The sequence below is a fragment of the Acomys minous genome (genome assembly GCF_964271855.1).
Source record: "Acomys minous genome assembly, chromosome: 14".
Lineage (NCBI taxonomy): Eukaryota > Metazoa > Chordata > Mammalia > Rodentia > Muridae > Acomys > Acomys minous.
This window is the reverse complement of record NC_140496.1, coordinates 41,080,558-41,099,182: the sequence shown is the minus strand read 5'-3', so window position 1 is coordinate 41,099,182 and position 18,625 is coordinate 41,080,558. Positions and strand designations below refer to the sequence as shown.

General features: G+C 46.9%; 1 protein-coding gene and 1 long non-coding RNA gene across 8 annotated transcripts in view; one reads left to right on the top strand and one right to left on the bottom strand.

Annotated features, from left to right (window-relative positions):
- LOC311583425 overlaps positions 1–18,625 on the top strand; it is a 35,601-nt gene that overhangs the window by 12,947 nt on the left and 4,029 nt on the right. For 3 of the 5 annotated variants that reach the window (XR_014774502.1, XR_014774503.1, XR_014774505.1), the window contains exons 5-6: positions 10,279–10,324; positions 10,622–10,706. This is a non-coding gene — a long non-coding RNA (uncharacterized lncRNA). Of the gene's footprint in view, positions 1–10,278; positions 10,325–10,618; positions 10,707–10,930; positions 11,587–18,625 lie in introns of those variants that run through there. The other 2 variants (XR_014774506.1, XR_014774504.1) reach the window with 2 other exon arrangements.
- Positions 3,048–18,625, bottom strand: part of ABCC12 (ATP binding cassette subfamily C member 12) — a 66,031-nt gene continuing 50,453 nt past the window's right edge. For 2 of the 3 annotated variants that reach the window (XM_084757003.1, XM_084757004.1), the window contains 8 exons: positions 15,718–15,904; positions 10,601–10,690; positions 8,269–8,458; positions 7,664–7,823; positions 6,364–6,442; positions 5,315–5,428; positions 3,886–4,050; positions 3,048–3,765 (listed from right to left, as the gene is read on the bottom strand). In XM_084757003.1, the coding sequence (XP_084613129.1) occupies positions 3,679–3,765; positions 3,886–4,050; positions 5,315–5,428; positions 6,364–6,442; positions 7,664–7,823; positions 8,269–8,458; positions 10,601–10,690; positions 15,718–15,904 (1,072 nt within the window). In that variant the 3' untranslated portion in view covers positions 3,048–3,678. The remainder of the gene's footprint in view (positions 3,766–3,885; positions 4,051–5,314; positions 5,429–6,363; positions 6,443–7,663; positions 7,824–8,268; positions 8,459–10,600; positions 10,691–15,717; positions 15,905–18,625) is intronic. The other variant, XM_084757002.1, reaches the window with a different exon arrangement.

Sequence of the window (18,625 nt, the reverse complement as noted above, 5' to 3'; positions counted from 1 at the left end):
GCCCCCTCCCCCCGGAGTGAGTTTGGCCAAGGTTCAAATGCTACCTCCCTGTCCCTTGCTCCCTGTGTGCCTGGAGTCAAGCTCCTCTCCTCAGGAAGCCTCGCCTTGCATTTCACGGGGTGAGCTAAGGCTGAGATGAAATGAGTCGTGAGAAACTGCTTCTCATGGTGTCTGGCACACTGCAGGGGTAAACATCAGGATCAATATCAGTATTCTCTCCTGCCGGCACAACCGGAAGTGCACGGGCGGGAAGGAGCAGCTGAAGGTGAGTCATCGCTCACAAAGTCTGAGTGAGCAGCCTGCCCTGGTCCTTGTGACAAGCCTTCCTTGAAGTCACAGACAGATTGTCAGACTGACTCTGACAGGGCTAGAGGAAACTCAAGCATCCTTCCTCCGCGTTACATGGATGACTGGCAGGGATTCCCATGGCCACCAGGGATAGCCAAGTCAGATTGTCAATCAAGAAACTGCAACCTGTCCCAGAGCCCTGTGGCTATGTTTGATGATATAAATGTCCCTTCAATGCCCGGCGGTGGTGGCACATGCCTTTAATCCCAGCACTCGGGAGGCAGAGGCAGGCGGATCGATGTGAGTTCGAGGCCAGCCTGGTCTACAAAGTGAGTCCAGGACAATCAAGGCTACACAGGGAAACCCTGCCTCAAAAAAAAAACCAAAAAGAAAAACTGAAAAAACAAAAACAAAATGTCCCTTCACAGGAGGGCTGCAGTGGCCATACAGCTGCCCACGAAAGGACTCATCTCACTTGTGTGTTTTTCAGCCACATCCTTTTGAGGGTACCCCAAACTGCTGACGGCAGGATTAGCTGGAAATGCCTGGAAAAGGGCTTTTAACACACTAGACCAAGACCTCCATCTGGGGCCAACCGCATGGGCCTCCTCTCTAGGCTAGCCTGAGGCCTGTCTGCACACAGGATGCAGAATGGTAGGTAAACCATACCAGCCCAGCCTTTGCCACACTGGCCGTTGGATTGGGTATTAGTTGCCAAAACACCTTAACAAGAAGTAACTTAAGAGGGATATGGTACGTAAGGGTGGATGGGAGACACATGGAAGCAGAAAGCACCAGTCGGAGAAGCCAGAGCGCAGAGAGATGGTAAACTACAGTGCAGAGCATTTCCGCTTTCTGTTCAGCCCAGGATCCCAACCCATGGGTCGGTGCCACCTGCATTTAAGGTCTTTCTTCCTCAATTAACTCGACCTAGGGACCCCTTCGCTGTCACACCCAGAGGTTCGCCTCCTAGATACCCTGTGAAGCTGATGACATTAACCATCACAAATCTGTCCTGCCGGCTTGATGCTCCTTTGATCCTTGGTCCCCACAGGCCCCCTGTCATTTCATTATGCGGAACGCATTCACTTCCGCTTCCAAAGGCCCCATACATTTTAACAATTACAACACTGCTTCAAAGTTCAAAGTCCAACTTTTCAGAGATTCAAGGCACTCCCTTAACTCTGAGCTCCTATAAAATAAAATAAAGTTGCATAGCTTCACTAAATATACAGTGCTGTGCTGGCTAGTTTTTACTGTCAACTCGACACAACTTAGAGCCATCTGGAGAGGGGGAGGGGACCTCGGTTATGGAATTGCCTTGATCAGATTGGCCAGAGGCCCGGTCTGTGAGGGATGTTCTTGATGGATGATTGATACAGAAGAGCCCAACTCTCTGTGGGCAGCACCTTGCCTAGGCAGGCGGCCTGGGCTATATAAGAAAGCTACAGAAAGCAACACAGAGGACAAGTCAATGACAGTGTTCCTCCTCGCGTTTCTTCCTGACTCCCTTCAGTGATAGAAAACCGTACCAGGTGGACAACCTTGCCAAGCTCTGCTGCCTGCTCTAGATACAGCCTGGCCCCTTTGGGCCACGGTTTCAGTGGCCTCCGTGTCTTGATCCTAGGGAAACACTTCCCTGGGCAGTTGCTTTTGAGCAGGGAACCCTTTCAACACCCTTTTCAATTCATGCCCTCCCCTTTCAGATGAATTTTGTTTTTCCAAGGCTGAGCTTTTGACGGTTGGACCTTGCTCTTGGGGCATCTTTCCTTTCTTTCCTCCCTTCCTTTCTTTTTGTCTTTCATTCTTTTCTTATTTTTTACTTTCTCGTTTTTAAGCGTATCCATGCAGAGCATAGACTTGTGTTTCCTGGTGCCATTTCCTTAATAATTCATCTGCTTTCTCAGTTGCCTTGTCTCCACGTTTGAACTCACTCCTTTCTCCCACCAACCTGCACGATTTTGTTTTTTTCATGCCTTTCTGCTCCATTTTTGTTGCTCTTTCTCAGAGCAGTGACCAGTAGCCATGCCACAGCCTGATGCTACACTTTCTTCAACTCGCTTCCACTAAACAAGGCAGCCATTACTTCCTGATCTAGCCTCACCTGAGTTCTCAGGGCACAGGTAGAATTCAGCAACATAATTTGCTAAAGCCACATGAACGGCCTCTAGCCTAGTTCTCCTCTGAACTTTCATAAGCTGAGCCTCTACTGTCCTCATTTCTGTTGGCATTCTGGTCTTCCAAACTCCCGTCAGGAAGTCCCGTTAAAACGCTGCTTACAGTATTGTAGGGTTTCTCTCGCCCCAGTCAAGCGTTTCCTGACTACTCCTGAGCTCCAGACAGCGTCTTTCTCCACCTTTGCAAGGAACTGGGTAGTGTGTAGCCAACACTCTGAAGGAGCATTGTTGAGCACACTGCTGCATGCTGGACCTAACGTGTGGCTTAGGGCTAGAGAGAAGGTGCAGGGGACCTCATGACACATCACAAGAATCTGTCGTCCTCACCAGAAATATAAAGAGGGCCTTCAATCCCCATGAGTGGCAAATGCCACTCTGAGTTAGCAGTACCCACACTGGGGCTGCCGGGTAGGCCCTTCCTATGAACCTCATAGAAAACCTTGAGGTTGGTGAACAACTGTATAGATTCATTATTGAGCCAAAGGAGACGGCAGTGGGGGTCCGTGAGAAGGAATAGTTCAAAGACAGACATCGTCAGGAAAATAATTGCAAGGCAGCATTTCAGGGTCATTTAGTTTCTTATTGCATTTTAATGACCGATAAAGAAGATACAAAAATGTCATTTATTCAGAAACCCCAGTGTTTTGCTTTCTGGGTCTTTTAACAGATCAACTGCAACATACAATATGATTTCTTTAGAAAAAAAAAATCTCATGCCAAACACTATCATCAGCCTTGCATGCTGTAGATCTGTGCGGTTACTGCTTGTCACATCGTCAGCTAAAAGCGAAATGAAATTAAACAGAAAGAAAACCCTTCTCTCTCCTTGTCTGGTAACAGGAGCGAGGAGTCCGGTTGCCTACAGCTTTGGGCATTTTCTCATGTTGTTTGCTTTAACTGGTTTTTGACAGAAAGTTAGAATGTTCCAATTCTCAGGCGTTATGTAGTGTGGTGGGGACACACCAGGGACCTTTGGGGTTTTCAGAGGTGAGAGGCAGCTTGCAAACCTTCAGCTTTGTCTGCACTCTTCACCATCCAGAACCAGCCCTGAGCGAGCCAAGGGAGGTGACTGGAAGAGCAAGGGACGGGTCTCAGCCCCAGCTCAGCCCGCCCTCCATGGGTGGGAGGGGCTGTGGCCCAGTCGGCATGGCTCCGCCTCCAGGCTTCTGCTCTCCCACATCCATTGCCGCCTCTCCAATCAACTAAGGGAACTTTACAGCCCAACTTCTGCGGCTAGCAACATCGCAAACGCAGAGTCGGGCTTCTCGGCAAGGACTTCAGGCTTGTCAAACTCAATCACCTGAAAATCAGAGAAGAACGGACGTTTTCAGGAAAAAAAGAAAAAAGAAAAATGTACACACCAAGCAGCCCTAACCCGGGAAGCCTTTGAGAGGGTGATGCCAAGCAGAACTTCCTGCACCTTCCCATTTTCCATGACCAGGACAAGGTCACAGTTGAGGACCGTGTTAAGGCGATGGGCGATGGTCAACACTGTACAGCTTTTGAAGGCTTCTTTTATGGTGCTCTGAACAAGGCTGTCCGTCTTGGAGTCCATGGAGGCAGTGGCTTCATCAAGGAGAATGATCTGTTAAGGGAGAAGCTCTGTAAAATCCAAAGCTGTGCAAAGAGGGAAGTGTATAGCCTTGGATCTAACCTCAAAGACAAGGAGACCATAAATATAACAAAATAAGCACCCATCTTGAAAAACTTACATTTGCTCCTCTCTTAAGACAGTTTATTCAAACATTGTCTAGGGTGGAAGAAACGCCTCTGGGGCTTCTGTGGTACAGTGGGAGCCAGTGTGGGCATGGTAACAGCACTTGGTTTCCTTAGCTACAGCTCATGGAAAAATTACCATGACCTTAGAGACGCAGAGCCTCACAAATTTACATCTTTCATTTCCAGAACCTGGGAATCCTGCAACCAAGACTGAGGGCTGCATTCCTTCTGCCTTTTCTAGCATCTGCAGGCTGCCTGAATTCCTCCTCCCAAGCCCTTTCACACACAGTGAACACTTGGCTAATAGTTCTGTGGACACCTCTTAAAAACACACAGGGGATTTGCTGTGAGGAACACTCGGCTAATAGGATTTTTCTTTTTCTTAATTGTTGTGTGTACATGTATGTGTGTGTGTGTGTGTGGTTACGTACACACGTATGTACGTACAAGTGCAGGCAGAGTCCAGAAGAGGGTATCAGATGCCCTGGAGCTGGAGTTACAGGCTATCATTAACCAAATAATGTGAGTACTGGGAATCAAACCCAGGTCCTCTGCAAAAGCAGCAAAAAAAAACCTGAGGCCTCTTTCCAGCCTCCAGAAAATAGGATTTGTTTTGGGGGAAAAAAAAAAGAAGGAAGGGAGGGAGGGAGGAAGGAAAGAAGGAAAGTAGAAAAAATGGGTATTTTCTTTCTCAGAATCAGTAAGGCTGGTTAAGTCACTTGGGAAAGTATATATAAATGTTCCAGATCTTATATACTAGCATTCTGGTGGCGTTTTTGGGTGTCCTAGGTACAGTGCCTGAGGACTCAAAATTATTCAGGGACAAAGGGAAAAAGTTGAGAACATATTTTTCAAACTCAAGCCTCCTTCCTAGAAGTGGGAAGAATACGTAAGCAAGGCCTCCCAAGGAGAAGCCCCGAGAAGGAAGGCAAGGCACCTGAAAAATGGCTGTTATTTTTCAATTTTTACCCCTCACAACTTCATCTTAGGTGAAAGCGATCGGTTTTTAAATTACTGTGCTGCTCTGTCTTTGCTGAAAGACTAACTTGGCGTCTCTGCCTCCTGGATTGACTGGCACCGCAGGGAATATCCAAAATTTGACCGATCCATTTTCCATGCTGTTTCCTTACTTTTGAATTACGGAGAAGTGCTCGGGCCATACAAAGCAGCTGGCGTTCCCCTACTGAGAAGTTTTCCCCATTTTCTGTGACTTCTGCCTGTAATTTCTCTGGGAGTTTCATTATCTATAAAACACAGAAAACGACACATTTATGCTGATGATCTATAAAATCGTCCTGTATCATTTTATTGATTGCCCCCTCCTCTTGCATTCATCGGCTTGCTTTATTTTGCAATGGGAAAGAAAGTTTAAAAAAAAAAAAGCAATCATTTCAATACTGCAAAAAGGCATCAGGAGGGCTGGGGCAAGGGAGGCACTAATAATGTACAGCCAGTGTGACTCACCATAAGGGACAAATCGTGCAAAGACTTCTAGAGAATATTTAAGCAAATGGAAATGGCCTTCGGGGTTGCAATTTTCATGGGTAAAACAAAGATGGCCTGGGAGAGACTTCCAGAAGGCTGGGACTATAACAACAAACCAAAGTGGCTCTGGGAGATGTTTGCTTTGGCGCCCTGGGGCTACTGACTTCAACAGAGGGGCTGCAGCGCTTAACGGGACAAGGCCTTCTGTCCCAGACATCTCTTACCAGCTACACTTGCAATGCCAGAGCAAAGTACAACCATTCATCATTCTGAGGCTCATCCACTCTGATAAAGCCAGTGAGGCTGAGGACCAAGTGACTGGGCCCTCCCTCACTCTGGACCCAGATGGACAGGGGTTCAAGTCTCCATCCTGCTACTCGCTGGCACGGGCATGCTACTTCTCTGAGCTTTAACTTTGTCATCCTGAAAATGAAGGGTAAGAGCACTAAAGCCTCAGGGGGCTGCGCAGAGGACCAAGACTGATGACGCTCATAGGGCTGTTGACTGCATCAGCCAGAGACCTAACAAACAGCACCGTGGCTGGTTTTGATAACCAGGAGCAAGGAAGGGTTGAACTTCGTCGAGGTTCCGTCGCTCCCGCAAGTGAACCTGGCCGCATGCCGGCCCCGGGGAAAGGTGTCTGGGAGAGTTGGTGTGGGGAGTAGACTCACGCTGGGCAGCCCCGGGGACCTACTGTGTCTCTCATGAATGTTCTCTCCAGAACATGCCATAGCATCTCGTCCGTGTGAGTCCCCAAGGGATCCAAGTTGTACCTGCAATGAGTCAAGGGAAAGCAAGCTGGAGTTTCAAGGACGACACAGTAGAGGACATGGAGAACAGGAGAAGTGTGTTGGGGGGAGGGGAGGGAGATGTGCTGCCCACGGGGTAAGGACACATTCTCTTCCCCATCGAATGTTGGGGGAGGGAGACAAGAAGAGGTGGGATGGGAGGAGCCTGCTCAGGCCAGGCCCCAAGACCAAGGACCTACAACTCTGTGGTGGAGCAGAGACCTTGGAGACAGGCAGGAGTGAGGAGCCCCACCAGGAGGCAGAGCAAACACAAGCATACCAGGGTCCATGGCATCAATGTACAGCAAGGCACTGGGACCTTATCCAAGTTCTTGGCGGAAGAAAAGACAAAAAGAAAGGCCCAGCACCCCTTTTCTGCCTCAGTGTCAAGAAGCGCAGCCGCAGATAGCAGGCCCCGAAGAAGGAAGTGAGTCGAGTGTTTTGGGGTGCATGTGGCATCACTGATATGACCAGCTTTAAGTAGACAGTCTCCTTACTTCATCCAGTGCCCAATAGGAGGACGTTACCCTTTCCCTGGACCGGCTGAGACAGCCGCATCCCCCTGTGCTTAGACATCAGATCTTGAGCCTGTGTAAGTTGCAGCCTTGATCTCCCTATACTTAATCAGCCTCTCTTCTGTAGTGGGAACCAATTGATGCAATTGCCAAAAGCCTGCTGCCCGCGCGGGCCAGGGAACCACTTAGTCCACTGCGCGCTCTGGGGCACTTCTGAAGAGTAGCCATTGCTAAGCTCAATCTACTGCTGGAACACACAACCATAAAACAGGGTTGTTTGGGACTACTGTGGCATCTGCTCACTCTGTGTATAATAAAATCACTAATAATAGTATTGCTAACATTATTAAAACTATTAATATCACTACTAATTATGTGTTGGTGTTACCAATGCAATATTAGTGATGATATATTAATAGTGATATAATATTTTAATAATATAGTTTCTGAAAAATCAGCGAGACTCAGGACATTGTTCCCCAGCTCCTTCCAAAGTTTTTACTTAAAAAAAAAAAAAGAACAGAAAAAAAAAAAAACCCAGACACCAGTAAGGCTTCTACGAGTGCCTGTGCAGGCCAGTTCCCTGAGCTAAGACTGCCAAGAGCAGCCGCGGCCCAGCAATTTCTCAGCTACTGGTTGGCCCGCTTTCACTGTCTCTAAACAGGAATGCAGGATGATTGAAAACAGCTACCTTACTGTACCTACAAACAGGACAGGATCCTGGGGGATCATGGTCAGCTTGGTTCGGAGGTCTTCCAGACCCACGGTGCAGACATCCACCTCATCAATGAAGATGGTGCCAGAGGCTGGCTCCACCAGACGAAACAGGGCCACGCCCAGTGATGATTTTCCTGGGGACAATAAGAGCAGGAACAATGAATCCGACACCAGTTTTTGCTTCCATCATGTCCAAACATTTAATTAAGGGAGTTTTGATTGCAATGAAACTGGCTCCGTGCGGATGACTTTGCAAGGCAGACATCCCTTACTCTGGGGGGACCAGGCTGCCCTGACACCATTAACCTGACAGCCCCTGCAGAGGTCTTTAGCTCATAACTCATCTTCTGGGCCTCGTTTCCCCAGAATTATTTTCATTTAATTAATTCAAAAACTACGGTGTATTTGCTTCCAACTCTCCACAGCCATTCAACCTGAAACACTAATTTACAGTAAAGAGATTTGAGGGGAAACAAGAATCCAGCACTGGTTCACATCTCTCTGAGGTGGCTTCGCCAGCACATGCGGTGCAAATTCAAACCAACAACCCCAAAGAAACAAACGGCAGTTTGTCCTCACCGGAACCCGTTCTTCCCACAATCCCAACTGTCTGCCCGCTTTGGATGTTCAAGTTCAGCCCATCGAGAACGAGAGGGGTGTTGTCCCTGTATCTCATCCGGTACTCCTTGAAAGTTATCTCCCCACGGCTCGGCCAGTCTTTGGGACAGGTCCCCACTTTGAAGCGGTGAGTGTGCTCAGGAACACAGGTCTGAAAAGCAGAATAGCCATTGGCCATCTTGATAGCCACTGGTTTCCACTGACTTAAGCTCATTCATTTCACAGCTGTCAATGCCGGCGCCTATGGCGGGGAAGAGAGCCATAACCTTGTACTCAAAAAAAAAATAAAAAATAAATAATACCCTCACCTTCTTCTGCCCAGTCTGGTGCTATGAGCCTGTAATTATAATATTCAGGAAGCTGATACGGGAGGAATGGGAATGTTCCAGGACTTCATGAGATATTCCTCGCAAAATAAAAACAGGTCGCTTTTCAATGGGGGTACTTTAGGTAATAAAAAAAAAAGGGTATTGTGGACTGAGCGTGGTGTCACACGCCTTTAATCCCAGCACTCGCGAAGCATGGGCAGGCAGATCTGAGTTTGAGACCAGCCTGGTCTACAGAGTGAAGTCCTGCACAGCTAGAAATACACAGAGAAACCCTATCTCAAAAAACCAATATATATATATATATATATATATATATATATATATATATATATATATATATATATATATAATAATGAAACACTAAAGGTGGCTTATATGACTGGTAGCGGCCAAAAGAATAAAATTATCTTAGAGTTGAATAAGGCATCTCTAAGACACTAGACCTGGAACACCAAAAGGATGACAGCTACAAGGATTTCTTTCCAGAACCTTCCAGACAGAGGAGACAGATATTGCAAAGGCCTGGCAGCCAGAACAACCTTGAGTAAGTCCAGGAATAAAAAAAAAAGTTGCTTAGGGCTGGAGCTTAATGAAGAAAGGACGGATGTCTTAGGGGAATAAGCAAATGGCAGCTCACCCTGGGCCTCGTGGGCCTAGGCTCGGATGGACACAATGACCTTGAAGCTGTGGTGGGAACCCAGTGTAAACCTTGAGATGAGCGGAAGTCAATCTAATTTCAGTGTCTGAAAAAGTCATCTTGATGTTAGGAACAGGAAGATGACAAAAGAATAGAAATGCCACAAAGGTCATTAGACGTCAGCAGAAAAAAAGAAGAAAAAAAATGTTTGGACTTTTCTTCATAGGCGTTCCTAAAACCTCACAATCTAATGGATATAAAACGGGCTTCATTAGGAGACCAGGCCTTCTTCTCACAGGCTCGCTCAGCAATGCGGAGCCCTAATGCTCCCCCAGGGTGACTGACCAGTCCAAGCCTCTAGTCAATAAGTGACTCTCAATTAGCTGAGAAAACATTTGCTTTCTTAGAGGGTACTTTTGAGCCCTTAGAAGAATTGGAATTTAAAATAAAGATATTTTAAAAGAACCAGTATTACACTAGCAACGTTTTTAGGTTAAAGGATCTGCTTATTTTATGCTTGAAATAGTTTTAGTATTTACGAAGTCAGGCTTGAGATTCTAACTTAAAATGTGTAGTCAAATATTTAGTTTAAATGTGATTTTTAAGTGAAAAGCGCTATATATATATACCTGTTGTGGGGATTTCAAGCCTCCTACATTCACGGGCTCAGTTGGACTTACACACACCAGGAAGGTCCCTGTGCCAAAGCAGATCATGGGGCCATTTTCAGAGGGAAACAATGTGCTAGATTCTAAAGTGTTTTAGGGTGCTGACTTAAGCTTGTGAGTGGGACCAAACACTGCCCACAGCCCACAAAAGAGATTCCTGGGCTTAGGTAGACTTCCGTTCTCAAAACAGTTCATTTCTACCTTGCACCAAAAAGCTTTCAAAGAAGAGGTGAGCAGATCTTCTTTTCTATAACTTTAATCAAATATTAATTTCCAGAAACCAAAGCAAGCCACTGAATTTTGGATTGGATTGTGAATACAGGTTTTTTTTTAACAGGATGGATGACAGATAAGATTCCAGTTATTAAGAAGATTCCATTCAGGTAACGAACAATGAGGAAAAGAGCAAAATGGGGGCTGGAGAGATGATTGCCCAGTGGTTAGTGCTCTTCCAGAGGACCAGAGATTGATTCCTAGCACCCACCCTGGGTGGCTCACTCCAGCTCCCAACACATCTGGCCTCCACGGGAATGCATGCAATCACACACACACACACACACACACACACACACACACACACACACACACACACAGTAGATGAATCCTTAAAGAAAAAAAATCAAAACATTCCGGTCTCCCGCTGTTTACTCATTCCTTACCGAAATGTACTCTCTCAGCAGCTCTGCAGAGGTGAACTTGGCTTGGGTCTCGGTCCCTGTTCGCACACACACTTGAAGCAGTCCACTGAGCTGTTGGGAGAAACGGGTAGGTAGCAGCTTAGAGTGCCCTTTCCTCTCTTGGCCCCTGCTGTTTCACCCTTCTGGCATCTGCCACTTCAAATTACTACTGGGCTCAGGCAACACGCAGAAGAGGCTCGCAGTCCCAGCCAGGCACACAGAAGGCCACATTTCCTGTTGGGATGGTTTGCGTTTAAACATTTCCTTTGTATTTAGAAACAAATGGTATTTACGTTTTCCCTCTCACTCCAGATGGTGAGCATCAACCCACCACCTTGATCACTCCTGTGAGCCGGTCCCATCCTGAGAGACGAATTGCTAGCGGGTTGGCTCCTTGCTGCCACCTGGTGGGGCCCTGCATCCCACTCCCACTTCCTAAATCCACCACATCTGGGAAAGAGAGGCAACTGACAACCTCCGGCAGAAGCCAAGGACCCGCTACACACACACTCCAGACTCCAGACGTAAGACAGGGATCCAGACCAGCAGAGATGGTTTGCCAAGGGAACCTGCTTTAGGCCAGGATCCCTCCCTCAAGAATTTAACTCCAAAAGCTGAGTGCAAGTCACAACCGGGGCAGGCTGTAGTAAGCCTTCTCCCTGTCTACAAAGGACATGTCTGTATCCAGAATGTCTTGAAGCCAAGAATGTGAGCCTGGTTGGGAAAGGGCCTTCGCAGCTGTGATGAAACCACCCTGTGTACCTGGGTGGGTCCTAAGACCAGTAACTAGTATGAGATGCCACGCAACAGATAAGATATGAGACAGACAGACAGACAGAGACAGAGAGATACTCAGAGAAAGAGAGACAGAGACAGAGAGACAGAGACTGACAGAGACAGAGACAGAGACGAAAGGGGGTGGCCCCTTACGGAGACAGAGAGGGGGACGCCAAGGAAGTGAAAGTACAATAGAGAGACAGAGTGGCAGGTTGGCCCTTTTATACCTGCTTTGCAACTGAAGGGCATCTGGCACACACCTTGCGGGGGGGGGGGCAGGTGATGATGTCATAGGTTGCTAAGCAACCTAGAGGCAGGCTAGTGGAGCTGCTTGTATGCTAACAGCCCTGATAAAAGACAAGGGAAAGATCCAAAGGAGAAGGGGAAAGGAAGACAGAAACAGGAGTTAGAGGAGAGTGGTTCTAGGCCAGGAAACGCCACCAACCTCTTGGTCTCTGAGCAAAACAAAATCGTTCCCTGGAACCTACAGAGAGACGCGGCCCTTGACAACAAGCCCTGTGTAGACTCTGGGTCTCCATCACTGTGAGAGGGTAGCTTCCTCTTGTTTTAAGACACCAAGCTCCTGGGGATTGTTGCAGGAGCTGAGCAAATGACTGCAGCCTGCTAGCCCACGAAGTGAGGGAGCAGGTAGAAGGAGAAATGAGGAAAGAGAAGGCTGCTCAGGTGTGCACCGGAAGCCGCTGAGACCAGGCTAGACAGGGACTTCTGAGAGACGATACAGGCGTGCCATGCCAGGGCAAGGAGACTGGGGTTTTCATGGTCACCCCTTGGTATCTTAGGGAGTAGGACCCATGATACTTGGCACCACCATTGCCAAGAACCAACTCTACAGATGCTCCACATGAGTATGAAGTGACATCGTGCTTGCACAGAACCTAAGAAAATTCTGTTAAGCAACTAAGCTTTCGCAGGACAGGAAGGCAGTGCAGCCAGAACGGCAGGGGTTGCGGGGGGTGGGGGGGAGTAAAATGGGCAAGGAGGCCCCGCCAGGAACTCAGAGAGCTCCTCTCAGCATGCCCTTGACACCTTCCCTGCTTAACACAGACCAGGGCTCCACGTTTCTTTTGGAGCAACGGGCCTCAACCTGAGTGATTTTGGCTCTGTCCCCTCCCTCGGGGAAAATTGTTTGAGCTGAGTGCTAGAACCCAAGGCCCAGTGGCTAGAACCCAACGCACCCGGACAGTTGACTACAAAACTACAGCAGCCAGCACAGACCCTGCCTGGTGTCAGATGCTCAGAACGAGAATTCACGGTGCTCGCTGGGAAGAGCACAGGTGCCCTCTACTAAGTACAAAGAGTACCAGCTCCTAACTGCCTGGCAGGCCCACCCAGGTCTAGAATTCATTCCCACGTGGGCACAGTGCAGACCCAAGAAAACATGAGTTGTCCATTGCACTGTGTGATGTCACCCATCATTCGTCTTCTGCCCTGTGGTGTTGCACACCAATTTCTTATCCTTCTGGGGGCGTGCAAGGGGTGGGGGGTGGGTTGTCTTTTATTCTCAAGGGAAGCTCTGTCACAGTTGATTCTGTGTTCTCTGGAAAGGGCTAATGTCAAAGGGACCCATAGCCAGCTGGAGAGTGAGAGGTAACACACTTCGGTGCATGCAAAGTCTGCTCTGGCCCTGCAGGGATGTTTGGCAACTGCCTCCTGGAAGTCCGATAGTATCGCCTACAAACATGTCCTTAGTTGGGGCAAGCTGTTTTACTTAGATCAATTAGGGCAAATCTTTCATCTGCTTAATATTTAGGCAACAGTGAAGACATCCAATGGGGACCACTGGGTACCCATGGAAGATGCGTTTTCCCACCTCACAGCACTGAGGATGTCTCTGTTAGGTCCAAACGAAACTCTGCCCCTCCCCACCCCCAAACTCCAGATAGGCAGCCATGAGCTCAGCCTAGACTGTAGGAGGCTTTCTGGTGGTTAGATAAAAGCCAGCATTCCTCGGGAATTGTGACGCTAGTTCCACATCTACCTCTAGCAGAGGGGACAATGGCTATCTGTGGTGCTTATTTGCATACTAAGGCCCATGCTGGCCTCCAGGCTCCCTCAGTATCACATGTACCCAATTGCACTTATCGAAGTCCACCCTAGCCGTCTAGCCCTTCCCACCTCCTCTTAGACCCTAAACTTCCCCCAGCTCATGTCTCTGATATCTGCAACAAAAAATGTCCCCTTAACCGTACCATGGAGAAGTCATGTCGTCAGTTTATACAACTCTCTGTAGCCTCCATGCAAGCATACTGTTAAAATGATACCAGGGATGTTTTCAGAAAGAAGACCTTCCCCATCCAGGAGATGAGAGAGATCCCAGCTCATGAGAGTCACACATTTCCGTGAGAGGGCATCGGATGAGAACCTCTGCTGAAACGGAAACCAAAGGCTCACAGAGTGAGAAAGGGGCCTCAGAGAGGCAGGCTGGTTGGTGGCCTGTCTAGAAACAACTGCTCTTAGTGGACCCATCTATGCCTTCCTTCATCTTCCTCGCAACCAGAAGTATATACACATCTCCCCTAAATGGATGCACATGAGCATGTGTGTATGTGCCCACGCCTCCTCCTGTAAAGTGAGATGACCCGAGGATATACGGGACTCTAAGAATATTACTCCAGAGAAAAACAAAGCCAAGCACTTTGGTTCTAGTGCTCAGCACCTACTCTCTGGCTACTTTGGGAGAGGGAAGCAAGGGTACTTAAAATAATAACAATTAATAATAATAATAATAATAATAATAATAATAATAATAATAATAAATTCCACCCTAGCACCTGCAGAGACTATGCCAGGGTGGGGATGGGACAGGAAACCACACCCTGAAAAGCCAAACCATCCTCCCATCCTTAAATACAAATAAGCTGAAAGATAGCTAAACCAACGGCAGCAAAGAGCGAACACTGGATGAACAAGAAGAAAACCTGACCCTGGAGAAAATAGATACAAAATGAAGAAGAGAAAAAAAATGGATGGAGGAGGAGGTAATTAGTGTTAATATCCTTAGGGAAAAAAATAAGAATGTATTTTAGCCATTTAAAAATGAATCTTTTAAAGAATGAAAGAATAAGAGCGTGTGAAAACTTGATAGATGGTTGCCACGCTGAAAATTCCAAAGAAATGTTTGGATCACAAAGCTGAGGGAAGTTCCTGGAAAACAAAGCAGAAGGAAGCCGTCCAAAGGAGGAAACAAAAGAACAACACTGGAGCCGAAGAGATGGCCCAGCGACTAAGAGCACTGGCTGCTCGTCTTGAAGACCTCGGTTCCATTCCCAGCACCCACATGTTACCTCACCACCACCACCTGTTTTCTGGAGATCCAGTGCCCTCTTCTGGCCCTCGCAGGTACTCAGCCGCATGAGGCTCACAAACATACATGCAGGCAAAACAGCCATACATGTGACATAAAAAATAAATACGTATTAAACGAGGGAAGGGGAATATTTTCTGAGCTGAGAAGAGATTTGACTTTCATCTGAAAGGATCCAGAGTCCGTCACTGTGGGGCATGGAGAAGCTTGGTGAGGCACCAATGTGACCTCAGCATTGGGAGTCTGAAGCACACTCAGGGGCCAACTTTAGCTTAAACCATGGCCCACTCAGGGCAGATGGAATCTTTCTGGATCTCGTTTTTTTGTTTTTTTTTGTTTTGTTTTGTTTCCTCATCTGCAAAGTGAGACTTACAGAAACATTGCGGTGTTGTTGACCGCAGTGGAGGGAGTCATTTATAGTGCCTGAAGGACCGGAAATGCTGGGTACTCGCTTCTTGCATTAGTATTAAAAGAGGAAAAGCTCCCAGGCAGCCAAGACACGCTTCCTACTCATTTGCCGGAAGCTGCGCTGGCCTCTCCTAGTCCCACCGGGAAGTGGCTTTGTGGTTTGGGGGTGAGATGGGATGTGTAGCCACACCTTCACTCGAACCAATCATCCCACTCCCTTTAAACCACTATCTAGTTCTTGGGTGCCTACATCGACCCAGTAAGAGCAAAGCTTGGGTTTTTGTTGGGTAGTAAAGGGAAGAAGTGTTCCCCACGCTTTGTTTCCTCTTCCTATAGATCTCAGAGACCATTTGTCACTCACTGCACAACTATGAGGGAAGCATCACAGAAGGGGACACGAGCAGGAGCCAAGACCCAGCTCTGCCCAAGCCCCACGCAACTGCCCTAGACGTCAGTGACGTTGTATGGTTAAGCTCTATTTTAGAAAACAAAACAACAAAAAACAAAACAAAACAAAAAACTCTTGAGTTTCCTGTTGCATCCCTTCCAATACACTGTGGGCCAAGCTCGGCCATGCACCAGAGCTTACCTGGATGATATAAGACAGCGACAAGCCTTTGGATGAAGCACTGATTGAAGAAAAACTCAGGGTCACCAACAAAGCCACCACAAAGGTGACGATGTTCATGAGGACATCCATTCTCAGAGCAAACCACCTGAGAGCGCAGTTGAAGTACAGGAGATGGCTCGAGTTTTCGTCGTTCAGTATCTTAAACCTGAAGTTGAAAAATCGGAGGAAATAAGCGCTCAGGTGTATCTTCTGTTGATGGGAGATTTGGGGGCGGGGCTCTCCTAACAGAACCAAGACAAGGCGTTTTGTATGCCTTCTTATAAGGTGACTGTTACCCAAAAAACAAAAAACAAAAAAAACCAAGCATATGTAGCCATCATGCTCTCACTGCCACAGTGGACATCTTTGATTTCCACATTCTGAGAAATTTCATGTGGCAGTCAGCAAGGGTGCAAAGTTAGCTCTCTGTCTATCCCACAGCCTACAGCTAAGAGCAAAACTGCTTTAAAAACAAAACAAAACAAAACAAAACAAAAAACACCTCACATTCTAGCTTCACAGGATCCACGGACCTTGAGGAATCTATAAATGGCTCCTTTGATCTTAGAGACAGAAGTAGCCAATGATGATGGTGGTAGAGTAGAAAGAGGGGGCATTTGCCTGCCCCTCCGCCCCCCCCCCCCGACAAAAACCAGCTCCCCTCACCAAGATCATCATTTTTAGCCTGGCATAGTGGTGCACACTTGTGATCCCAGCTCTTGGGAGGGTAAGGCAGAAAGACCGCAAGTTCAGGGCTAGCCTGGGCTACGTGGCAAGATCCCAAACTCTTCCACATTCTAGCCATAAAACAGTTCCAAAAACCTAAAAGCTGCACAGTCAGGATTATCACAACAATGACCCTTTGTCCTGGTTGGTTTTCGTCTTTTGGTTTTTCTGTCAACTTGACACAAACGACAGTCATCTGGAAAGAGGAAGCTCAGTCGGGAAAATGCCTCCATCAGATTGCCAACGTGGATGACATCAGTCAGTACAAACCGTCACAGCTTATGTTTATAATTGTCATGTCCTCTTGACAGACAACTTAAGTTTGTTCATGTGTGCCTCCTGCTTCATCCCTTGTGACGAATTTTCACTTCAAGCCTTCTTCGTCAGCTACGAGAATAACTATGCCAGCTTCCTTTCTGCTTCCATTCACTTAATAGATTGGTTTCCATCCCTTGACCTTCAGCCTCTGGGTGTCCTTAACAGTGAGGTGTGTTTCTGGGTGAGAACAGATAGCTAAATCCAATTTTCTTGGGTGTGTGTGTGGGGGCGGTGATTTTGTTTGTGTTTGAGTTGAGGTCTCAAGTAGCCAAGGCTAACCAAGCGTGACCTTGAACCATGATCTTCCTTCCTTTACCTCCCAAATACAGGATAACAACCTGTGCCACTGTGTCTATTTGAATCTAATTTTTTTTAATCCCAGTCCATCAGTCTGAACATTTTAATTGATGAGTTGAGGCCATTTACATTGAAGATTATATTATTAAGAGATATTTATTAATTCTTGTAATTTTATAGAGCTGTTTTCTAGTTGTTTTGGATTATTCGTTATGTTCTCTCTGCTCTACTAATAATGGGATTTGTTCATATATGTGCTCTCAAACTTTTTCTAGTGTGTATGAGGGGAGAGGGAGACAGGATTTCTCTGTGTAGCCCTGGCTGTCTTGGAACTTGCTCTGTAGACAAAACTCAGAGTTCTGACAGCCTCTGCCTCTTGAGTGCTGAGACTAAAGGTCTTAGCCACCAATGCCCAACTGATTTTTCCCCTTGGGTTTTTATGGCTAAGACTGGCTTTCTTTTTCCCTTGCATACCATACTCTTTTAAGCATCTTCTGTAGTGTCAGCTTGTCTGTCACGAGCTACCTTGGTCTGTGTTTGTCCTGACACATCAATTTTGAAAGATAGCTTTCCTGGACATAGTGAAGTTGGTTGGATGTTGTTTGCTTTGGGGGCTTGAAATGTGCCATCCTACGCGTTCCCAGCTAGGGTTGGTGACAAGAGATCTGGTGTTTTCTGATGCTTGGACCTTTGTGGGTGAGATGGCCTTTTCCTCTGACAAGTCATAATGCTATTTCTTTGCTTTATACTTTTGACATCCTACAATGCCACACAGAAGTCCTTCTGTGGCCATATCTTCTGGGCGTTTTGAGTTTCTCTTGAGTTCAGATGTCTGTTTCCTTTTAGATCTAGGGGTGAGAGGACTTTTCTACTAAGATATCACTGAATGGATTGATTCCCTAGTTTTACCTCAGTGACTTCCTCTACGTTTGGTTTTTTGAAGCATCCGGGAGCTCTTGCCTCTGTGGTCATGCACGGCCACTATTTCTTTCCTTATTGATCTTGAGTATAGGATTTCCCCACCTTTACCCTCCATCTCTCAAGCCCTTTTCCTGCCTCGTTGCATCTGTTGGCAATCCTTTCCGCAGTGTTTTTATTTGGTTCACTGATTGCTTGGCTTCTAATTTTGTTTCTTGATGAATTTCTCTTCCATATTAGTAACCTTTACACCCACATTGCTGATTTTTCTCAGGCAATTTCTCTCTCTCTCTCTTTTCTCTCTCCCTTTTCTTTCTCTCTCTCTCTCTCTCTCCAAGTCCCAGAGTGTCTTCATCTGTTTGTTTGCATTCCTTCAGGCAGTACATTATTTTTACTGGGAAACTTTTCAAAGGTTCATCCTGGCCTTTTACCTATTTTTCTATCTTCAGAGTCACCAGCAGAAGAATTCCGGCCTGTGATGTCGCAGTGGCCAGTTATGACTTCTTACTTCTTATGTTTCTGCGGTGGTATTTGCATACCTATTAGTTTGGATAGCTCTTCTGGTTTCATTTGTGGATCTTCATATGGAACAACTGATATTGTTTATTATTATTGTTGTTGTTATTAT